The sequence below is a fragment of the Vigna unguiculata genome, chromosome 7, assembly GCF_037176805.1.
Source record: "Vigna unguiculata cultivar grain cowpea cultivar isolate G323 ecotype 2 chromosome 7, ASM3717680v1, whole genome shotgun sequence".
NCBI classification, from domain to species: domain Eukaryota; kingdom Viridiplantae; phylum Streptophyta; class Magnoliopsida; order Fabales; family Fabaceae; genus Vigna; species Vigna unguiculata.
This window is the reverse complement of record NC_140798.1, coordinates 38,220,013-38,241,021: the sequence shown is the minus strand read 5'-3', so window position 1 is coordinate 38,241,021 and position 21,009 is coordinate 38,220,013. Positions and strand designations below refer to the sequence as shown.

At 29.5% G+C, this 21,009-nt stretch overlaps 2 protein-coding genes across 3 annotated transcripts; one reads left to right on the top strand and one right to left on the bottom strand.

The window, feature by feature from the left end:
- Window positions 1-5,516: 5,516 nt before the first annotated feature.
- LOC114190954 (peroxidase 65-like) lies at window positions 5,517-7,005 on the bottom strand. The gene has a single exon (XM_028080050.2). It carries the CDS (start codon window positions 6,821-6,823, stop codon window positions 5,840-5,842), a length of 984 nt encoding a protein of 327 aa, XP_027935851.1. The 5' UTR covers window positions 6,824-7,005; the 3' UTR covers window positions 5,517-5,839.
- Window positions 7,006-11,204: 4,199 nt separating this feature from the next.
- On the top strand, window positions 11,205-20,739 carry LOC114192114 (Galactose oxidase/kelch repeat superfamily protein). Of its 2 annotated transcripts, none has more exons than XM_028081705.2 (14): window positions 11,205-11,446; window positions 12,210-12,345; window positions 12,580-12,657; window positions 12,726-12,839; window positions 12,992-13,058; window positions 13,191-13,252; window positions 13,586-13,725; window positions 13,822-13,948; window positions 16,223-16,337; window positions 16,781-16,869; window positions 17,783-17,866; window positions 19,624-19,944; window positions 20,026-20,085; window positions 20,171-20,739. In XM_028081705.2, exons 2-14 carry the CDS (start codon window positions 12,256-12,258, stop codon window positions 20,342-20,344), a joined length of 1,521 nt encoding a protein of 506 aa, XP_027937506.2. In that variant the 5' UTR covers window positions 11,205-11,446; window positions 12,210-12,255; the 3' UTR covers window positions 20,345-20,739. The 2 variants fall into 2 exon arrangements, with proteins under 2 accessions (XP_027937506.2, XP_027937507.2); XM_028081706.2 differs by having other exon boundaries at window positions 11,223-11,446; window positions 12,241-12,345.
- The last annotated feature ends 270 nt before the right edge of the window (window positions 20,740-21,009 follow it).

Here is a 21,009-nt window from a genome sequence, read left to right as displayed (position 1 = left end):
CAATGTTAACTTAAAAGGAAATCCTTTAACATAACTTAAATATAAATAAATCTAACTAGTTTTGTTTCATTGAAGAATACTTTTTAAAAACATTTCATTCAATAAGTTGCAATGAATTCTTTTATTCATGACATAAAATTCCAAAAAACACTATTTAAATTTGCATTTTTTGTAAAATTTGCATTGCCATCTAAATGGGGTTTACTTGTAAATTTTGTGAAATGTATGTAACTCTTGGCATCAAGATTAGTTTAGTCCAAATTCTAATATCACTTTGTTTTTTATTATACATTATTTAATAAAGTTATTGGTTAGTTAATGGAATTTACAAAAGAAATGTATTTATAATGCATATAACATGCTTTTTTTTAAGCAGACATGATTAAGTTTTAAGCATCATATAACTTCATACATTCTTAATTGATTTTTTACTATTTTTGTATCTAAATATTTATATTTAAAATGTCAAATAAATTTAATAAAATTTGATTAAAAAAATTAAATAAACATGTTTTTAGAGACTAAATTGAACCGATGATTCAAAATTGTATCAATGTTTCGAAGGAAACAAATTCCAATTTTTATGAATCAAAGAATAAAAACATATTTTAAAAAGATAAAACAAGTGTTAAAATTATTTTATTATTTAATTATTTTTAATTTTTTATGTGTATCAAATAAATTACCTATGACAACTGTATAAAACTCATAGAATTTTTGTCCTTTACATAAAGTAAAATTTCATTAATAGTTATTAAAGTGGGATTTCCATTTATGTCACAATAAATATAAACTTTTATAAAATTTAATATTTATTAATTATTTTTAATCAATGCTCTTGGTTATTTTACATTAACTTAAAATTTATTAATTTCCGTTTAATTTACTGAAAATTATTTTTCATTTTGATAATTTATGAGTCAAAATTATTATACAAAAGTATTATTTAATATTTTCTTAAATAAACATTTAATTGAACTTGTTATCTAAACGTATCCATTGTCTAATATTAAAAAATAATATCTGGGTTTACAGTGTGAACTGGCAGATGAATTGAAATTGGCAAAGTGAAGGGATTATTATAATAAATAATGATAAACTTTAGAGGCAATTAAGTTTTCTTAGGGTATTAGCTAAAGTGTGGCCCTAATTAAAACCCACTAAGTAGGTAGTTAGTGGTGCTTCTACAACTGTCCAATTCCTGGTCACTAAAGTTGTGCTTCACATTTTAGGGTCAAATCATTTTTAATTTAGAGATGAGTTTGGAATAGGTATTCTTTCCATTACTTCAAGACAAGTGTTAGGTAAAATCATAATTATTACTGGTTACATTATTTTTATTTTTATATTACTGTATTTTTCACGAAGTTCTATTTTTTTTTTCGTTGTTATCCTTCTCTGTGTGTGCATTAGATTGCGAGGAAAAAATATTCGGTCAACACTCTTTTGAATACACGAAACTGAACATGAGAAGAAAGAAAAAATTATTTACAGAATTCGAGACAAAAATTGGAATAACTTTATATATATAAAACTATATAACTATCATGTTTTTATTTTTTTTATTAATATTTACATTTTTAGTTATTATAATAGGATAAAAAAATTAATATAATATCATTAAATACAAATAAAAACATTCTTAATTACGTTAGTTACATTTATTACAAATTTCGTAATAAAATTTATTTACTTTCTCTTAATTTAAACCATCCCAATTTTTATACTATCTTTTTGTTCTTTACGATTTCCATCCCACCACAAATCTTTCGTATTTGTTTGTTGATATCATTTTTTGGTTCTTTACAATTTTCATCTGTTGGGAATAGTCCAAGTGTGAGTCAAAAGTTCCACATTGGATAGAAAAGACAAAGTTAAACATTATATAAGAATAAAGGCCCATAACAACATTGTCTTAAGATTTTGGTGTAAAAGTGGTGTCTAAGGTCTTATATGTGTAAGACTAATGTCATATAACCATATAGAACCACAATCTCTCAATGACCATAACTATGCCATGACCATGACCATAACCTATATGAAATATATATAACCTATCACCATCCCATCTCAATTCTTTTGTATTTGTTTGTTTACATAAATTTTGTATATTTTGGACTTCAAATGTTAGATGGTGATAAAAAGAAATTATGATAATTACATTAAATTTTCATACTGTAGTAACTAAAAGTTGTTTATACAATTATATTGAAAAAATTACAATATGATTGATAATGAGTTAGAAAATAAAAAATAATTAGATAAAATATATTGAAATAATATTCTACATGATAAAAATAAACAACAAATAAAAATATTAAAGAATTAACAAATGTGTGTCTTAAAAACAATTTGAGAGACTAATGAAAGAAATCACAAAAAAAATAAATAAATGTATGATTGATCAAATATGTGATATAAATTTTATTTGTTTTATATGAAAACGCTTTTTCACATTAGTCTATCCTTTTTGTTTGTGTTTCTATCTTGTACTGTTTGTCTTCCTTTTGCGTCACCTAATCAGTGGGAGCAATTACGATTGCAGTTTCAAAGGCACATTTGGAGGATGAGGAATCATCTATTAGGTTGATGAAAGGTCCTATGTGGAGAACTGTTGTAAATGGTTAGTTTGTGTTTAAAGCTAGAAAATATTTTTGTTTGAATAATTGATATATTTATATAATCGTATCATTTATAAGACTGTATTAATATACTTTATTAACTAGTTTATCTGTTCTGAATAATAAGATGAAACATATTATTTTATTAATTTTAAGATGAAACTTTGTTTTTGAGATTTTGATACGATATATTACGAATTTCGAATCTTAATTTTATAAAAAAGGTTAAAATTATGATCGTTAATTATTTTGATATATTTGAATGTTGAAAGAATTTACAATTTTTCATTTTTAATAATACACATATTTTTATGTTATTAAAATTATTATTTAAATTTAAATAAGTGTATTATGATCTTGAATAAATTAATAACTTCAGTATTTTATTATTTAGTTTATTTTTAATTTATTAATGATGTCACTATTATTTATTTATTATTTTATATCATTCTTTAATTTTCATTATTATTACTTGTCATTATTCACATATTTTCATTAAATTTTTGAATTTTTTTATGTTTAGATTTTGATCTTATCTTAAATAGAAAGTCATCTAATAAGTTAGACATACCATAAAACTATATAGAGACATTAAAAAGGATTCGTTAGATTTTTTTTTATATTTTAAATTTTAAATTAAAATTTTATTATCATATTTTTTATTTTTTAAAATTTTAAATTTTAAATTCAAACTTTGTATATTTAAAATTTAAAATGTGACAAAATGAGTACTAATTTTGGTGAAAGATTAAAATTGAAATCGATATTTTTAAATCTTTAAACGTTTTAAAAATTTTAAATTTTCACTTTTTAATAATACAATTATTTAAATTATTACTTAAATTTAAGATAAGTGTATTCCAATTTTAAATTTAGTATTATTTTTAATATTTCATTATTTAGTTTATTATGGATGTTATTATTCAATTATTTATTTAATTTTTTATATTATATTTTAACTTTTTTTTTCTTATTTTTCATTATTCACATATTTTGAATATTTTTTTTATTTCTTCACCTTTCATATTTTGTTTTCATCTTAAATACGAATCTTTCCTATAGGTTAAAAACATTTAGACACATTAAAAGATCATTAAGAAAACATAATGTTTTTACATTTTTTTTAATTTGAATTTTAAATTCGAACTTTGAAACTATTCTTTTTATAATTTTTTTTAATTTTAAATTCAAACTTTGTTATTGTATGTTACGAATTTTAAATTTAACAATATAATTATAAATTTTAGAAAAAACTGAAATTGAAATCGGTTATTTTATATTTTTAAAAGTTTAAAAATTTATAATTTTAATTTTTTAATAATAAACATAAACATATGTTATTTAAATTATTATTTACATTGTATTACACTTTTAAATGTTATATTATTTTCAGTATTTTATAATTTAATTTATTATGATGTCATTTTTTAATAATTTATTTTTTTTATCATATTTTAATTTATACTATTATTATTTTCCAATATTAACATATTTTATTAAAAAAATATTATTTTTCATTTTTCAAATTTTGTTCTCAGCATTTCAAATTCAAACTTTGTTACGACATTTTTTTTTGTTATTATTCATATATTTTAAAAATTTTAAAAACTTATTATTTTCACTCTTTAATAACGTAGTTGTTAAAATTAATTTTTAAGTTATTATTTAAATTTAACATAAGTGTATTACAGTTTGAGATGAAGTATTATTTTGGAGCGAACTTGATCATTACTCATGGCCCAAATTTGAGAAGAGTGCAAATAGTAAGGTGCAAAGAGTGTGGTGTTGCCATGAGAAAAAATGGAAAACTTATTTGGTATCTTATGCTTTAAAGTTTTAAAATATAGAAAATTAAGATTTTAACAAATTTAAATTCAATGTATTAATTATAAAATTTTGAGTTTACCTTGGTATTTATATATATATATATATATATATATATATATATATATATATATATATATTAATTTTGAAATGGATATATTATCAATACAATAATACTTATATTTTGTTTTTTTTTTCACATTTGAATATATATATATATATATATATATATATATATATATATATATATATATATATTATAAAATGAGAATAGAAGATATAATATAAGACTACAAATAATAAACCATATAGCAAATGTAAGAAGTGAATTATGAAAAAGTACTTAGACGATGCATAAAAATGCGAAAGGTATAGAATATAAAATAACAAAACATGAAAAAGAAAATTACGAAGAGTATATATAAAAGTACAAAAGTTCAACAATGAAAAAAATATGATCATTTGTTTTTTCTGACCAATATGATTAACCTATATCATTTTATCACTAATATCATTTGGATTTATATCATTTTATTTGTGCAAATACTGATTCACCTTGATCACAATTTCAACATGTAGTGAATAGACATTAAATTTCATAAAGCTTTATTTATTATTTAATTATTTTTATTTATAAATTTAGTATTGTTGGTTTATCATTTATATGATCTATTATTAATATTACTTATATTAATTATAATTTATTATTATTTATTACGAATAATTTAATTACAATTTGTTATATTTATTTATATTATTTATTATTTATTACAACTTATTTTATTATTATTTATTATACCTATTTATACTATTTACCGTTATTTATATTTATTATTATTAGTTATTAACTCGTACACACACGTAAATATATAAAATACAAGATGAACTTTTCTAATATAATTAACTATTATTTATTTATTATTATCACATACAATTATATATCCACTATAGAAGCAACAGCACAAATACCAGATGGGTAAAACTACATTCTCCATCACAAGCCTTATGCATCTTCACCTCTCTCACAAAACAAAATCAAGCAACAAAAAGGAATCAAAGTACTCATGGCTCTTATTTATAAGCAATATAGTTAATTAAGTTTCTCACATCCTTCTTCTTAAAAGGACACAAATAAGAATGTATACTCATGGCTCTCTAGATACAAAAAACCCCAAGAAATTATTTGATGATCCCAAACTACATTATCTCAACAAATCTCCATACGATGCATACTAATGTGTATATATATATATGGTTCATTTCTTTTATAAATAAAAAACAATAGTTTAGTATGGATCATATAAAGATGATAATAAACACAGGAGTTTAAGGATTATATATGTAGTTTGGAAGGATCAAATAATTTCAACCTCAGTACGTAAAATGTTTGTTGCTTAGACGCGTTTAAGGTTGTTGAACTGGTCGCACCTGGACCTGACTTCTCCTTCCTTGCCAGTTTTGACTTGAAATGCAGAAAGCTTCACCATTGCATTTGCAAAGTCGTTGAAGAAAGCTTGCTGGTCTTTTGCATACAGTTCCACAAATGGCTTGGTTCTAGGGTCCACACCGAGCATGGAGTCAGAGACCAAGAGCCCCAACCCATTCATCACATTCTGGAAATAAGCATTGTCGAACCTCCCTGGAGTCCTCATGTCATTGAATGCAGCCATGGAGGGGTCACTGGTGTAGTTATGGCACACTGATCTCAACCCTGCAACCAGTTTAGGGTGCATGGAGGGGTCAGCATCGGAGGTTTTGCTGAAGTTGTAGATCCTGTTGATGAACTCCTTGCAGTGAGTGAACCCAATGGTGTGTGCACCGGTCAGAGCCACCATCTCCTTCACCGTGAAACCCTTCTTGGTGAACTTCTCAATGATCTGGTCCATGGTCATGTTGGGCGTGGGAAGGCTTTCGACCACTTTTGCAGCGTCAGAATCAAAGCTGTCTTTTCTCCCCAACATCACGGGATAGTAGGGTCCACCCACCATCTTGACAAGGTCTCTGGTGGCCTGTGCCACGATGTCGGAACACGAAACGACGCCGGGGCATGCGAGCTCGAGCGCGTTCTTGATCTTGACTATGACGTCGAAGGCGTCGCCGGAGAGGGAGAGGTTGAGGTCCGCATCACGTTCTGCATGGGGGTTGTAGGCGTTGGAGGAGATGAGGATGGAGCCGTCGCAGCCGTCGGTTATGCAGTCATGGAAGAAGAGGCGGAGAATACCGGGTGCTGTGGCGGGGCTTGTGCTTTGCTTGGTGTAGATGTTTTCCATTACGATTTTTGGGAAGTCTGGGCATGTTTCTTTGTAGTAATCAGCGTTGAGATTTGCGTAGGAGAATGGGAGGGAGAGGAAGAGAAGGAAGAGGAGTGGGAAAGCCATGGTGGTGTGAGATGAAAAAGAAGAAGAAGAAGACGAAGAAGAAGAAGGTTTTTTGCCAAGAGAAGGGTCAAGAACAAAAAGATGTGTTACTCTTTTCTTTCTTTCTTCCTCTCTTGGTTTGTTTGGTGTGGGAGAGAAAAAACGAGAGCCCCTATGAGTAGAAGCCAGGGCTGAGGGGGAAGTTAATAGATTTGGGATAAAAGGGTGTGGGAAGGAGGGGTTTAAGGAGAATGTCCTCCACCATTTTCGACTTCTACCTTCGTTCCTATGTTTGCTTGGTTCCTATTTTTTCCTATTTTTGCATGCCATCGACAACGTGTATTGCTTTACTATTATAGGAATGTTATTTGTTTTGTCGGCTGCCTGAAAATTGGGTCTTTCAGCGTGGAATGCGCTTGTCCCAACCAAACTACTCTTTTTTAGAATCTGCTTCTTAAAAGCGATTCTAATATCTCGTGGCTTTCATTCTCTTCCACCCATGTTTTCTTTTTCGCTTAAAATGGTCTTCATTTGAAAGATAAATTTATTGATCGTTAAATTATACCCCTTCAATTTCTTTTCCTTTCGGGGAAAATATGCCAACATATAGTTAGAGATCGAAGCCTAATCTTACACAATTTCCATTACCTCATTAAAACTTCATTGCATATGCCTAATCTTATACAAGATTTTAAAGAATTATTGTTTATTTATGTTGGTATATGTATATGTTGTAGAATAAAAACATATTTAATAAATTATAGTTTTTTTATATATTTATTATGATGTTATATAAAGTTTTCTGGTGAGCATTAAAAATACATTGTTTTAATACTTTAAAATAATTTTAATGTATTTTAAAATTTCAAAATTAGTGATCATCAATGTAATATTTTGGAGGCACGGTAAAAAATTAGCAGAAAAAAATCAGTAGAAAATCCAAATTCTAAATTAACTCATACAAATTTTCATCTATTGAGTTATTAACAATAGGACTTATTGAAGATTTGAGTAAGTGAACGTGAAACTCTTTTTTTAGGCCTCTAAAAAAAGCCTCCAAAGAAATTGTTTTATAGTATTAATTTACTTTCATTTAATTAATTATAAAATTATATTAGAGAATAAAATTTAGTTAAATTATTGTAAGTAACTATTAATTTATATTAATATTAAAAATGATATTTAATTATTTAATATCGCTTAAAAGTATAGGTCAAATACAATTTAAATACTCATCATTCCTTCCACCCTATGATGCACTTTTTAAGGACAAAATCATGATGGAGCTTCACCTTCCAAAACGGACAATACCTCGAGAACGTGGTGGTTGTTCCTAACGATGTTTCTCAGGAACGACTTGGGTCAAGTCGGAACATTTTCTAATTTACTAATTGTAAAAAGCACCCTCTCTCCAAGAAAATTTCCAGATGACAATCAATTTTAGAGATAAAAAATAATTAGGAGATAAAAAATAAATAGTCATATACTCACTAATTAATATACCAATTCATAAACTTAAAATTATTTCTATCTAAAATAGTCTCTACTATGAATAACAATTATAATTGGTTTGTGAATTAGACTCTTGAGTGGTCTCTAATATTAGCTACAAAGATTTTGGCTACCGATTTAGACACTAATTCCTTTAATAGCCAAAACATCTGTAGCTAATGCTAGACTAATTTGGAGTTTAATTTACAAACCAATTATAATTTTTTATTTATAATAGAGACTATTTTAGATACCAATAATTTAAAATTTATAAATTAATATATAAATTTGTCATTATAGTTTTTCTTATCGTACCTATGTGTTATAATCTATTATCTAGTATAATATATGAGAAATTATAATATAGAAGAAAAAAATATACTAAGAAAAAAACTTTATGACCCATGTTTATATTGACAAGTGTTTAAAAAGTTGGAATTTTAGTTATTTGACATTGTTAATTTGTTTTTTTTATTTATATCTAATTTTACCCATGTTTATTTTGTTAACAAGTGTTCCAAAATTTGGGTTCTCAGTTATTTGACATTTTTAATTTATTTTTTATTTATAATTATTTGTTTTCACATGTGTAGAAGGAGTTATTTTACTCTTTTTTATCATTTGTTTTATTTTTCGGTTAAATATGTTTTTAGTCCTTAAAATTGTAATTAATTCATCTTTAAAACTTTAGTCCAATATAGTTTGTCAATTTTAAACGTCAACTTAAAAAATGTGTGAATTTAGTTTTTTTAACAAATTATATTAAGTTTGTTGACGTTTTAAATTTGTTTTATGATAACATTTGACTTGTTTGAGATGCATTTAAAACGCTAGCTAAACTTAACAAAATTTTATTAAAATAACTAAATTCACGTAATTCTAAAGTTTAAGGATTAAATTGGGTCAAATTGACAATAGACTAACTCCAATTCTCACTCAGAATTAATGGACCAAAAACATATTTAATCCTCTGTTCTAAAATTTATTTGCTATAAAAAAAAGTACCCACATTTATTTTGTTGAGAATTGTCCCAAAAGTTACATTTTTAGTCATTTGACATTATTAATTTATTTTTTTATTTATATTTATTTTAGTGTCACATGTAAATATAGAATTATTTTACTCTCGTTTATCATTTATTTATTTTTACCCATATTTATCTATTTGATTTGTTTTTAATGAATTTACGATAAAAATGGGAATATATTTCGATCTATAGTTTAATATCTAATAAATTATTATTTTATTTTTTAAATAGCACTATCACTTTCTTAAATTTAAAAGCTGCATGTAAATCTCTAAAACATCAAAATCAAATAATACACTAGAGTTAGACTGATATTTAAGGGTGATACTAATATATGACATTGTCGCATAACACTAATAATATCATGTGACACCTAAAAATATATTAAAAGAAATAAAAAAGGATTAAAATAAATTAGAAAAAACAAAAAAAAGATAAGAATTAACACATGACAGTAATGAAATGATTTAATTACATCAATTTGTCGAAATTTAAAATTTAATTGAGACTAAAAAAAATTATGGAACCTAACTATTTTTACAAAAATTAAAATCAAACAACTAACGTAAGATTTTTAATTATATTCTTTTACAATTTATAATGACTTGATCATTTAATTAAAATAAACCTAAAAAGGTCTATTTTAATTTTATTTCTCAAAATAATATTATTCAAAAAAGGAATATTATATTTATTTATAATACAAATTGTTTACACTGTCATATAAAAAATTGTCAAGTAATAATTGCCTTATAAAAACTTGTCATCAAAAAAATTATATTTATCTTTTTATATTAAATTATAATATATATATATATATATATATATATATATATATATATTTATTTATTGTTGAATTTTCTTTATATCTTTAGTATGTAAAAATTAAGTTGATAGTTTTAGATTGTTAATTCTTTTTTGGTCCCTATATATATTTATTCCACGTTGAATCTCTATTTTTTGTAAGAAAAAGACCGATCAATTGAATTAATGTAAAAAAGACTAAATTGAGTATCAGGAAACAAAACTCTATATGATTTTGATTCCTTTAGTTAAATTTAGTATTAACGTTACTTGGAAGTGTCATATGTCAAAATCAAGTTCTTTCAGGTGTCAAAATCTTGGTTACCTTTTATGTAGAACATGTCACGTATCAAAATTAAGAATGTCTTAAGATAGAAGACGTCTCAAATGTTGACATACCTATATGTTAAGAGGTGATACTTCTAAATAGTGGTAGTACTAATTTAATATAAAGTACCACATTGAATCGTTTTACAAAAACAGAAAATCAATTGAGTTAAAAATACATAAAAACAAATCAAAGATCTAAATATAGGAACCAAATTACTAATTAAACCTACAATTAAATAAATAAAAAGAGAAAGCATCAAACAATTATTATAGTGACTTTAAAATTAAATAAAAATTTTAAAAAATAGTATAAATAATAAAATTTTCTTCATAACAACTATTTTGTATTAATGAAATTGAGGTCAAATGCAAACAAAATTCCATAAAAATAATATATAATTAAGATTATAACAAAAGAATAAATATATTGAAAATATGAATAAACTTTGTAAATATTCAAGAGGTCAATAACAATCTAAAAATGGAAAGGTTAAATTTTTCCAAATAAAATAAACTAAAAATAAATAATAAAAACAAATTTATTAAACTTTTGATAAATTATGAGTGTTTTAACGATTCAAGTAAATATATAGATATACATTCCTATCTTCATACTGAATCACTTAATTTTAAAAAACTAATTATTAACTAAACCATATTGACATCCATACTTCAATGCAGATATTAGCGTCAAAATAAAGTGGAGTTCGAAAAATAACTTGGAAAACAAAGTTATTTGCCATGTCTATTTGTCACCATGTGTTCTCTAAAGTGTACAAGTAGTCTCAAGGTACAACTTACAACAATTCACAGCTTCTTCTTGACGTAACGTTTGTTTTGTCGCGCCTGTCCGACCCAACCGTCTCGGCTACGACAACGTATCCATTGAGATCTCTGACGGTGGCTCTGCCTCCGCCACCGTCCGATCTCCTCATACTCATCTGCACCAGACGACGGCGTTTCGAGATCTGCCAATTCTCTCTAGTGACAGGTTTCACTCTTTTTCTCTATCAATTCTAATCCATTCGTTTCTATTTGCTCCTATTTCGAATTTACATGCTGTATTAGTTTCTGTTGAATATAATTTAAGTGAATTTCTGCGGTGTACTCGATCTCGATTTGCAATTTCAGATGCTTACAGTTGCATGTCAAAGTATTGTCCAATATCACGTGATTATGAAAATTGTGAAGTTTGTGATTGTAATTTCGGACATTTTAAGTTAAGAGGCATTCAGGGTCCCTGATCTTCGTGCTAGTATGTTTTTGCTGCATTTTGGAACTTCTTTCTTGTTAGTAACCTAGTGTAGAGTAATGCTAGTGGTAGCTTCTCCTTTTTCTTAATCACATCGCTGGTAATGGAGAGTTGGGTCACGAAATGGTAACTCGTTGTAAAATTATGCATCTAATAAATGTGAGATCACAATGTGGTTACTGACCAGTCCTTTTACATTTGATTTCAAATTCGCTAACTCGTATCTTGACTCAATAGTTTATTTGAGTTTGCTCGCCTTTACCCAAAAAGGAATTTGAGAGTTAGTTAAGTCTTTCTCTACCCGCAATTGTAGACTCTTACGAGTTTGCCGGTTAACTTAAGAGTTTGACAACCTTGTTTCTAATATTTAAAATTGATTGTATTTTCATGTCCATGCTTCCCCCTTTTACTCTTATGGATTTTTTGTGTGTGTTCTGTAGAGAATTTGCCATTTCGGATCTGTGCCTGTTTATGACAGTTAATTTGACAATTTAAATTAAAGGTGATTTGAAAAAGTTCTTCCTGGTCTAAAGGAGTACTGAAGAGATATGGAAGTCAACAATTGGCATAAGGAGCTTACATATGATGAGTGGGTACCAATTACTCTATCTGGTGCTCGCCCAGGTCCTCGCTACAAGGTTTACTTCTCTTCCTTTCCTTGATTTATTAGAGAATAGAATAACAGAAGATTAACTGGAAAACTAGGCTAGATATCCTTTCTAACAAAACCACAAAAATGATCCCTGATTGGGTCTTGTTATGAGTTATTTTGCTTTTTGAGTGCTAGAAGTCGTTAGGCATTCTAGGCTTCTTATGTGAAGTCTTTCCTTTGCCTTGCACCAGATTCTTACTCCATGTATTCTTCACTGTAGCATGCTGCAGCAGTAGTTGATGAAAAATTATACATTGCTGGTGGGAGTCGTAATGGCCGACACTTATCTGATGTTCAGGTATTTGGTATGCACCATGCTTTTGAATCTCGGACTTGTTGTGTGTCATGTGTTTTAGCTGTTTGCAGGTTTTTGATTTAAGAAGTTTGACGTGGTCCTCTCTAAAACTAAAAGCAAATGTTGGAAAAGAGGATGGAGATAGCTCACAGGAATTTCTTCCTGCCACATCTGGTCACAGTATGGTAATTTATACGACAACTCTTTTGATGCACATCTATGCTTATAGTATGAAATTCTCCAGTTTGGCTACTGATGAAAGATGAGTGTTAGTGATAAATGGATATTATTGATATTTGATTCGTTTTGATACGTATAGATTTGGAAATTTCTGCAGATTAGGTGGGGGGAGAAACTACTTCTTCTTGGTGGCAGTTCACGGGACTCTTCTGCTGAATTAACAGGCTAGTATCTATACAATGTTTTTTATACTAGGATAAAATCATACAACTGCCTGATTATTTCATATTCATGCATGGCATATTATTGCATGGTAACACGTACAAAACTCATAATGTTCATTGAACTTCTTGCAGTTCGATACATTGACATTGAAACATGCGAGTTTGGAGTTATTAATACTTCTGGAAATGTCCCAGTAAGTGTGTTCATTGGTCTAAAAGTTTGACGTTCTGTTCTTGGATGTTGGTTTTCTTGTTTGGTTAAGGTTTTCAAAGTCCCTCTCTAAAAGTTTGATATAGTTTAATTGTGTTGTGCTAGTGAATCCGTGTAGTCAGCCCCAGTAAATGGGATAAGGATTGGTTGTTACTGTTCGATTATCTTTATACTTTCTTTTCTTGTTGAATGTTGGATTATCTATGCAGAATATTCAATTACGTAGTGTTTCTTTGTATTATCTGTATATGTAAGGTGGAAGTCATTTTGATTGTAGTAGAATATATATTTGAATGTTTTCAACATATTTTCCCAGGTAGCTCGTGTAGGACAGTCTGCAACACTAGTTGGTTCAAGAGTGATATTGTTTGGTGGAGAAGATATGAGCCGGAAGCTGTTGAATGATGTCCATGTTCTCGATCTGGAAAGTATGAATTGGGAAATGATAGAGACTACGTAAGTGGTGTCAATTTTACACTTTCAGAAACTGTGTTTTCACGCCTTGGATAAGTTCCATATGGCTGACCACACCAATTTCTTGGATTTTGATAGCCAGACACCTCCAGCTCCTAGATACGATCATGCAGCTTCTATTCAAGGAGAGCGCTACCTTCTAATATTTGGTGGTTGCTCTCATTCTGTCTTCTTCAATGATCTTCATTTATTAGACATGCAAACAGTAAGTAAATAGTATTTACCAACTTTTTCTTTGCATATTTAATTAAATCAAAGTATTATTAAGCTTGTTTCTTCCATTCTAGGGTGATCAGTAAATTGTGTATAATAATGCACAAAACTGAATTTTGATATGATACTCTTACCGTACTGCACACTAGAAAGGAAAAGTATATTTGAGATTTAAGGCATGTGTGCATTGGTGGGTATTGAGGGAATAATGTTCACTGTGATAACAACAGAGTCAGAGGTATCTAAGATAGTGAATAATACCTCCTTCAATAAGATAATGCAGCTCATACTATTAATATAAATGAGAATTGAGTAAAAAGGTTGGGAAGAAGCAGCAGACCCTTGAATAGTTCATACTATTTTTTTATCCATTTTATTTATTAATTTTGGGTGAGAGGGTTTTTTATTATATGGACTTTTATCCTGTTACTGATATATTGAAATCAGTAACTGACATAAAGGACTTTCAGTAAGAAATCAATAATGCAGATTCTGTTTTTTCAGTATCCTATCCTATCATATGAAAATTCTATCTCCTTCAAATTTCAGAAACATGGGACACAGGGTTTTATCTGGCTTCTTTGTGGATTACTGCCAATGAATGGGCATTTTACCTTTCTCTTTAACAAACCCAAAAGCATTACGATTTTGCCTACCAGATTGTTTTGTACACAGTAGAGCATGTTAATGTTGTCTTGCATAGAATTTCTTTGACCTTTTCTTTTTTATTATAAAATTTGTTGTGGGTTGCATCAATTATCCTATAACAAAAGTCAGCTGGACCAATTTGCAATTGAATTATGATGCATGGACTATTACATTTTTAAGTAGAAAGAATTATGTCTTGAATATTAGTTGTAGTTTTTTGCCTAATGGTAAATGCTCAATCTAACAATTGGTATCAAAACCAAGGTCATAGTTTTGATTCCCAATGATGTGATTGTGGAGAGGGAAATTGTTGTGAGTTGCATCAATTGTTCCGTGCCAAAGCTAGGTAGGTCAAGTCACAACCGAATCATGAAGCTTTGACAGTTATGCTTATAAGTAAAAAAAATTGCACTCTAACTATTAGTTATAACTTTTGGTCTAACGATGAACGTTCAATCCAATAAAATTTAGTCACGATTTTATCTATAAATATATACTAGTCTTGGATCAACGTTTTGGTGAATTATGAACTAGCAATCAATGTTTGTTGAGGAAAAACTTGTTAACATTTAACTTCTAGCAACCAGTGATACTACTTACTGATTAAGGGGGAAAAATCACTAGGGATGCTGCTAAAATAAGTTGGAATCTCCATCTGACATTTTTTCCTGAATACATGGATAAGAACAAATGAAATCAACTCCATGATAGTAATTTGTTCCACTCAGGCTTATTCATGTAATTTGATGGAATTGTAGACCGTCAAGGTGTCAAGACATTTGGCTAATATTCACTGATATTTTAGGAACATAAATGTATTTGGTTGATAAGTTATCTTTACTCAAAGCTATTACCTTTAGAAATAATTAGGTGAGTTTAGTTTAAAGTATGTGCAGGTGGCTAGTAAAATACTTGGTGTGTTAGTGAGAATATTCCGTAGGTGATGCTTGGAACAAATAGAAGCAGACATTTGTTAAAGCAGTAATTATACTCTTTTTATGAGAATATGTATCTAATCTGCTTCTCCTCTGGAATTTTTTATAACAAAATTTACGTGAAGTACAAGTGTCCGTGTGTTTTTTTATTTTTTTCTGAAATTTGTTGTATCCATTGGAGATTTAATTCAATGAAAAGGCTAATAACTGGTAAACAGTTGAAAGAAACAGAATTTGTATGTTAACTGTGTGGAATGTATAATAGAAATAAAAATCTCACGACTTCATAAAGATAAACTACACTTATCTCTGTTACTTACAACACAAACTTTGCAATTGACGATGACTAGTGTACATATTTACAACACACACTTTTTTTCATCTCGTGTTTGGCAAGTACTATTGTTTGTAAATATCTCTTTGGATATGTTTGCTTCTTAAGTCAAGTGTTGGGTTGCAAGCATAATGCTTATTTTTCTTACTTTCTTCACCTGGACCTTGTAATTCACGGAATGAAGGGGAAGAAGTATCTCAATTTTCCTTTTTAACTTTTGATTGATTTCAATTTACATATACCAATCCAGAAATTGTTTGAGTTTTGGCCATTGACCTTCCAAGTAGTTTTTCCCCCATACAAGTTTAGCATTGAACATATATTGATCTAACAATCTTGCTTGGTTCAGATGGAGTGGTCCCAACCACAAACTCAAGGTAATTTAGTATCTCCAAGGGCTGGTCATGCTGGTGTCACTATTGATGAAAGCTGGTATATAGTTGGTGGCGGAGATAATAGAAGTGGTATGTGATTTATTTTTGAAATTAAAAAGAAATAGTATCAGAGGAGTACAAAATAAAACTTCAGGGAGGCAGATAAAATATTCTTCAAATTAGAAATTCAATAATTCAGCATGTAAGTCCACTCCATGTGCATGTCAGAAATAATAACTTCCTTGAAATTGCATCGGGCTTTTCAATACTGTGAAACCAGAAACAGAACCTTCTTGAAACAAATCAAGGTGGCTGGGGAGGCTTTGTACTCCAACCATATCATCAAACACAGTATAAACCACACTTTTTCACAAACAATCGGCCTCCTTGTTTCAATTAAAACCTTAAATGAACCACAAAAAACTGCGTAAAAGGGAAGGGGATGGGTAAAAGTACCGTTGCATCAATTTTCTGTACATTATTGCGTATTCTTTATTCTTCATGGATGTATGATTGTCTAATTTGCAAAACAGGTTGCCCTGAAACCCTGGTGTTAGACATGTCTAAGCTTGTATGGTCAGTACTGACAGTTGTGAAGCCAAAAGATCCACTTTCCAGTGAGGTAATTACTTTGTGAAATAATCTTTTTTTATTTTTTTATATACTTTTAATATTGAAGGAATATTATTGGAGGATTGTCATTCTCTCTTCTCCAAGGGCAGTATTAGAGTTTGTTGCCATACCTGTGATTGCTTATTTTGAGGCTGTTTTATTATGACTATATATGTATTTAGGATTTGAGTTTGTTCCTGTAGATATATTTTGCCTTGATTTGGTAGAAACTTTTTATTGTATCTTCAGTTTCACTTGATCGGGTTCATGTTTTCTCCTAAACACTGGAGTAGGGACACCTAACTTTCCTATTTCTCTTTTCACAAAACAAAGAGATTGTAGTTTAGTTTCCTTATGACAGTGTACAGTTAATGAAAGATCTAGGACTTTCACTTTTTTATTGATCTATGTTTAGACGAAAGTGAGATTGAGTAGAGTCTAGAATGACAATCTCCACCTATAAGCTTTGAAGAACATAAATAATTTTATCTGTTGATATCTGAGAATCACAGTAGTAGGCCTGAAAGATGACAAAAATCCTGGTTAATTTTAAGTGTAGATTTCATAATAAAGTGGGATATTGTCAAATGAAAAACCATATCCATATCTAATGAGCGTATATGCTTACATCACTGTTTGAAAAAGAAATTTGTTGGGTGTTGACTGTTTCACTATGCAAGATCAGATCATCACTATAAGACGTGGGTTCTATCTTTTGTATGCAGAATATGTGGGGCCTGCTCTTTTATCATTTGACTTTTTTTGACTTGCTAACATTAACCAATTGAAATGAGGGGCCTGCTCTTTATCTGTAATTGAATACAATAATGATTGGTTAAGCAATTGTTTGTACTAAAATAACTGACAATAATTCCATCCCTGTTATGTTTATGTATTTATCTACTGATTTTTATCATTACCAGGGTCTTAGTGTCTGTTCGGCAACAGTTGATGGAGAGAAGTATCTGTTATCTTTTGGAGGCTATAATGGGAGGTACAGCAATGAGGTATGTGATGTAAAGTACTTTTGTTGTCCATGGAAGACAGGGTTTATTAATTTGATTTTAAAGGAAGACTGATTTATGTGCTTTTGCTACTGACTGTCCCTGTTATCCTCAACGATGGTTCATATATAACCACACTCTCTAGCTTACAATAGTTTGATGTTATTTTTCATCAATTCTACCCATCGGAGAGTTTTTGTACTTCAATTGGTCCTTTTTGCAATATGCATTGTTTTGCTCCGCAGCTTGAGTGCTTGGTTGTATGATTCTACGCTGCTTGCTCGTCTGAACATGCATGTCTACTCATTTGGACCATATATACCTTCTTGGTTTCTTTTGGAAATGGAAACAACATGAACCCATCTTTGTTGAATTGTTCGAGAGTCCAGACTGTGTTAGGAATCTTCTACACACAAAGAGAACAAATAATTGTGCCCTTGGGGAAAAAAAGAGAATAGAGTTTGTAGAACAGAAAGAATAGATTCTGTATTTTTGAAGTAAGAACTACAACAGGACTACAAAGGAGTCCTTTCCTTTACACAAGGGTAATTCCGTCAAAAATAATGTCAAAGTTCCTTTTCTAACCTTCCTCTCCCTAACTGAGTCTTAACCATCCTAACCATCTTAACAATATTCTGTTAGGACCCCTCTTATTACACTAGTGGCCTTTCTTCCTTCTGTGTATAATAACAAAGCTTTTGGTTCAGCCTGTGGCTGTTCTCGATTCTCTTTCTTAAGAGACTGCCTTCCTGTTTGGACATATGCCTCTTTTTATTAGGTTCACTTGCAGACTTGAAAGTTTTTGGACTTCCTACTCTATCTCATGTGAATATTTTGCAGAGAGTGGTGTCTTTAATAAAAGGAAGCTAAGGGAATTCTGATGAATTTGGTGAATAATTGGAAGGGAATGACTTGAAAGTTGAAAAGCGAGTTCACATGGTTTGCTTTCATCTTACTGTTAAACCATTAGATAAATGGGTGAAAAATGTCACAGGTTAGTTATGTGATAACATTGCAAAACAAGGCATTAGTGAAGTATGAATTTTCATAAACATGTAGACGAAATGCTTTCAAGTAAAGCCACACGAGGGTGAACTATGAGTTTACATTTTTTAATGTGATATTGGGATTCATAAGAACATTTCACTAAATTATCCTCGAATTCCTAAGTTATTTTTTTTAACAAAAAGGCTACTGGAATAATTCCAAGAATGTCAAGTAGGTTGATGGAATTAATAAGACTAAGGATGCTCCATGCTATTGCTAGCTGATGTTGGGAAGTGAGAGACATCTTCACAAGAACAAATATCTAATGTTTTTATTGTTTTGGGGATCAGAATGTTGAGATCAGTGATCGAACAAGCTTGAAAAGATAAGGTTACTACAATGACTGGGAGAATATTGCATAAAATTTCCTCAGGTTGTTTGTTCATGATAGAAAAGTGGTTAAAATGGCATGTGGTCCAATTCAAAAGACCTTGGACTAAATGGTGTTATTAAAAATTTGGTGTTTGGTATTTACAAAAGCCAATGGCATTGATTATCTACGTCCCTTGTGGGACAAGATCGATTGGTGTACGATGCAAATTGATTTAATTCAATTCAAATAAACTGGTTTCTATGATGACTGCAAATTGTGTTTTATGCCACATTAAGAATTTGCTAATTTTACATATTTTTAGGGCAGTTTTATTAATTAATGTTTTGGTATTCCATATAGTGGATTCTATGGCTGATGGCTTGGTCACTTGCAAATTTAGGTTTTTGTTATGAGACCTAAGGAAAAAGACATCGTACGTCCTAAGATTTTCCAATCACCTGCTGCCGCTGCCGCTGCGGCTTCTGTTACTTCTGCTTATGCGTTGTCTAAATCAGAGAAGTTGGATTTCATGCAACTAGATTATATGAATTCCAACTCACATGTAAATGGTCATTCTAAAGACGATGTGACGGACAAAATTGAAGCCATTAAAGAAGAGAAACGGATACTGGAATTGTCAATTGCAGAAGTCAGGGCTGAAAATTCTAAGCTTGGAGGCGAGATAGAAGAATTAAATAATACTCATGCTGAGTTGTCCAAGGTATTATTGCGTTTTTGATATGAAGGTGCGCTATAATTTATTTGATAGGTGCTATTTTTCATAATTAAATATGTATTTCAGGAACTCCAATCAGTCCAGGGACAACTTGTGGCTGAGAGATCAAGATGCTTTAACTTGGAGGTACATATGTACTTTCCTATTTTTGGAGTATAATATGGCTTTATGCTCGTGTAGCATTGAGTATAATATAAATGTTCGTTTCCAGGCCAAAATTGCAGAACTCCAGAAGTTGCTGGAATCAATGCAGTCAGTGGAGGATGAGGTACAGGCTCTTCGTGAAAAGAATTCTGCTCTGGACCAGGAAATGGAGCTTGCTGCAACAGCACAGAGACAGAGTTCCGGTGGAGTTTGGCGATGGTTTGGTGGGAATGAGAAATGAGAAGTATGAGGTCATGGCAGCAATGTCAAACGAAAGTGTTTTATTGAGTCTGAGGAACCTTAACAGGTTATTTTCTTTCTTTTTTTTTCATTTAGAAAATAACGTTTCTTTGTTACAGAACTTTTTTTAAGGTATCATCTTTTTAGTTGAAATGATTGACGGACTCCAATTTTGAAGGACTGAAGACTGAAACTTTCGAGATGGGTACATAATCTTTATGATTTTGTAATGCGTACCTAGACAGGTTCACTTTTGACTGATTCATTTCAGGCTCAAGTGTCCATTAAATTTATAGGATTTATCTTTTATTGTATTTGATTCATTTGATTATATATTAGAATCCGATTGACATGTTTTAATCCATTTTAAATATAATTAGCTAGGATGTTCGATTACTTGAGTATGCAATTTTAGTTTTACTATGTTCATTTGCGTGTCCCGTGTTCGGTGTCGTATTTTGGTTTGATTCAAACCACAATGATCACTGGGTGTTGAGCGGATTTGTTATCTCTGTGTAAAAGAGGTTCTTAATGTGGTTCGAATAGAATTGTAATCCCTCAATTCGAGTTTTGGAGTGTCATTGATCGATCACGTCAAGAATTAATATTGGAAGATTTCGTGTGAGCGGAAGAATGCTCACTTCATTTTTGTGAATTGATATCCAA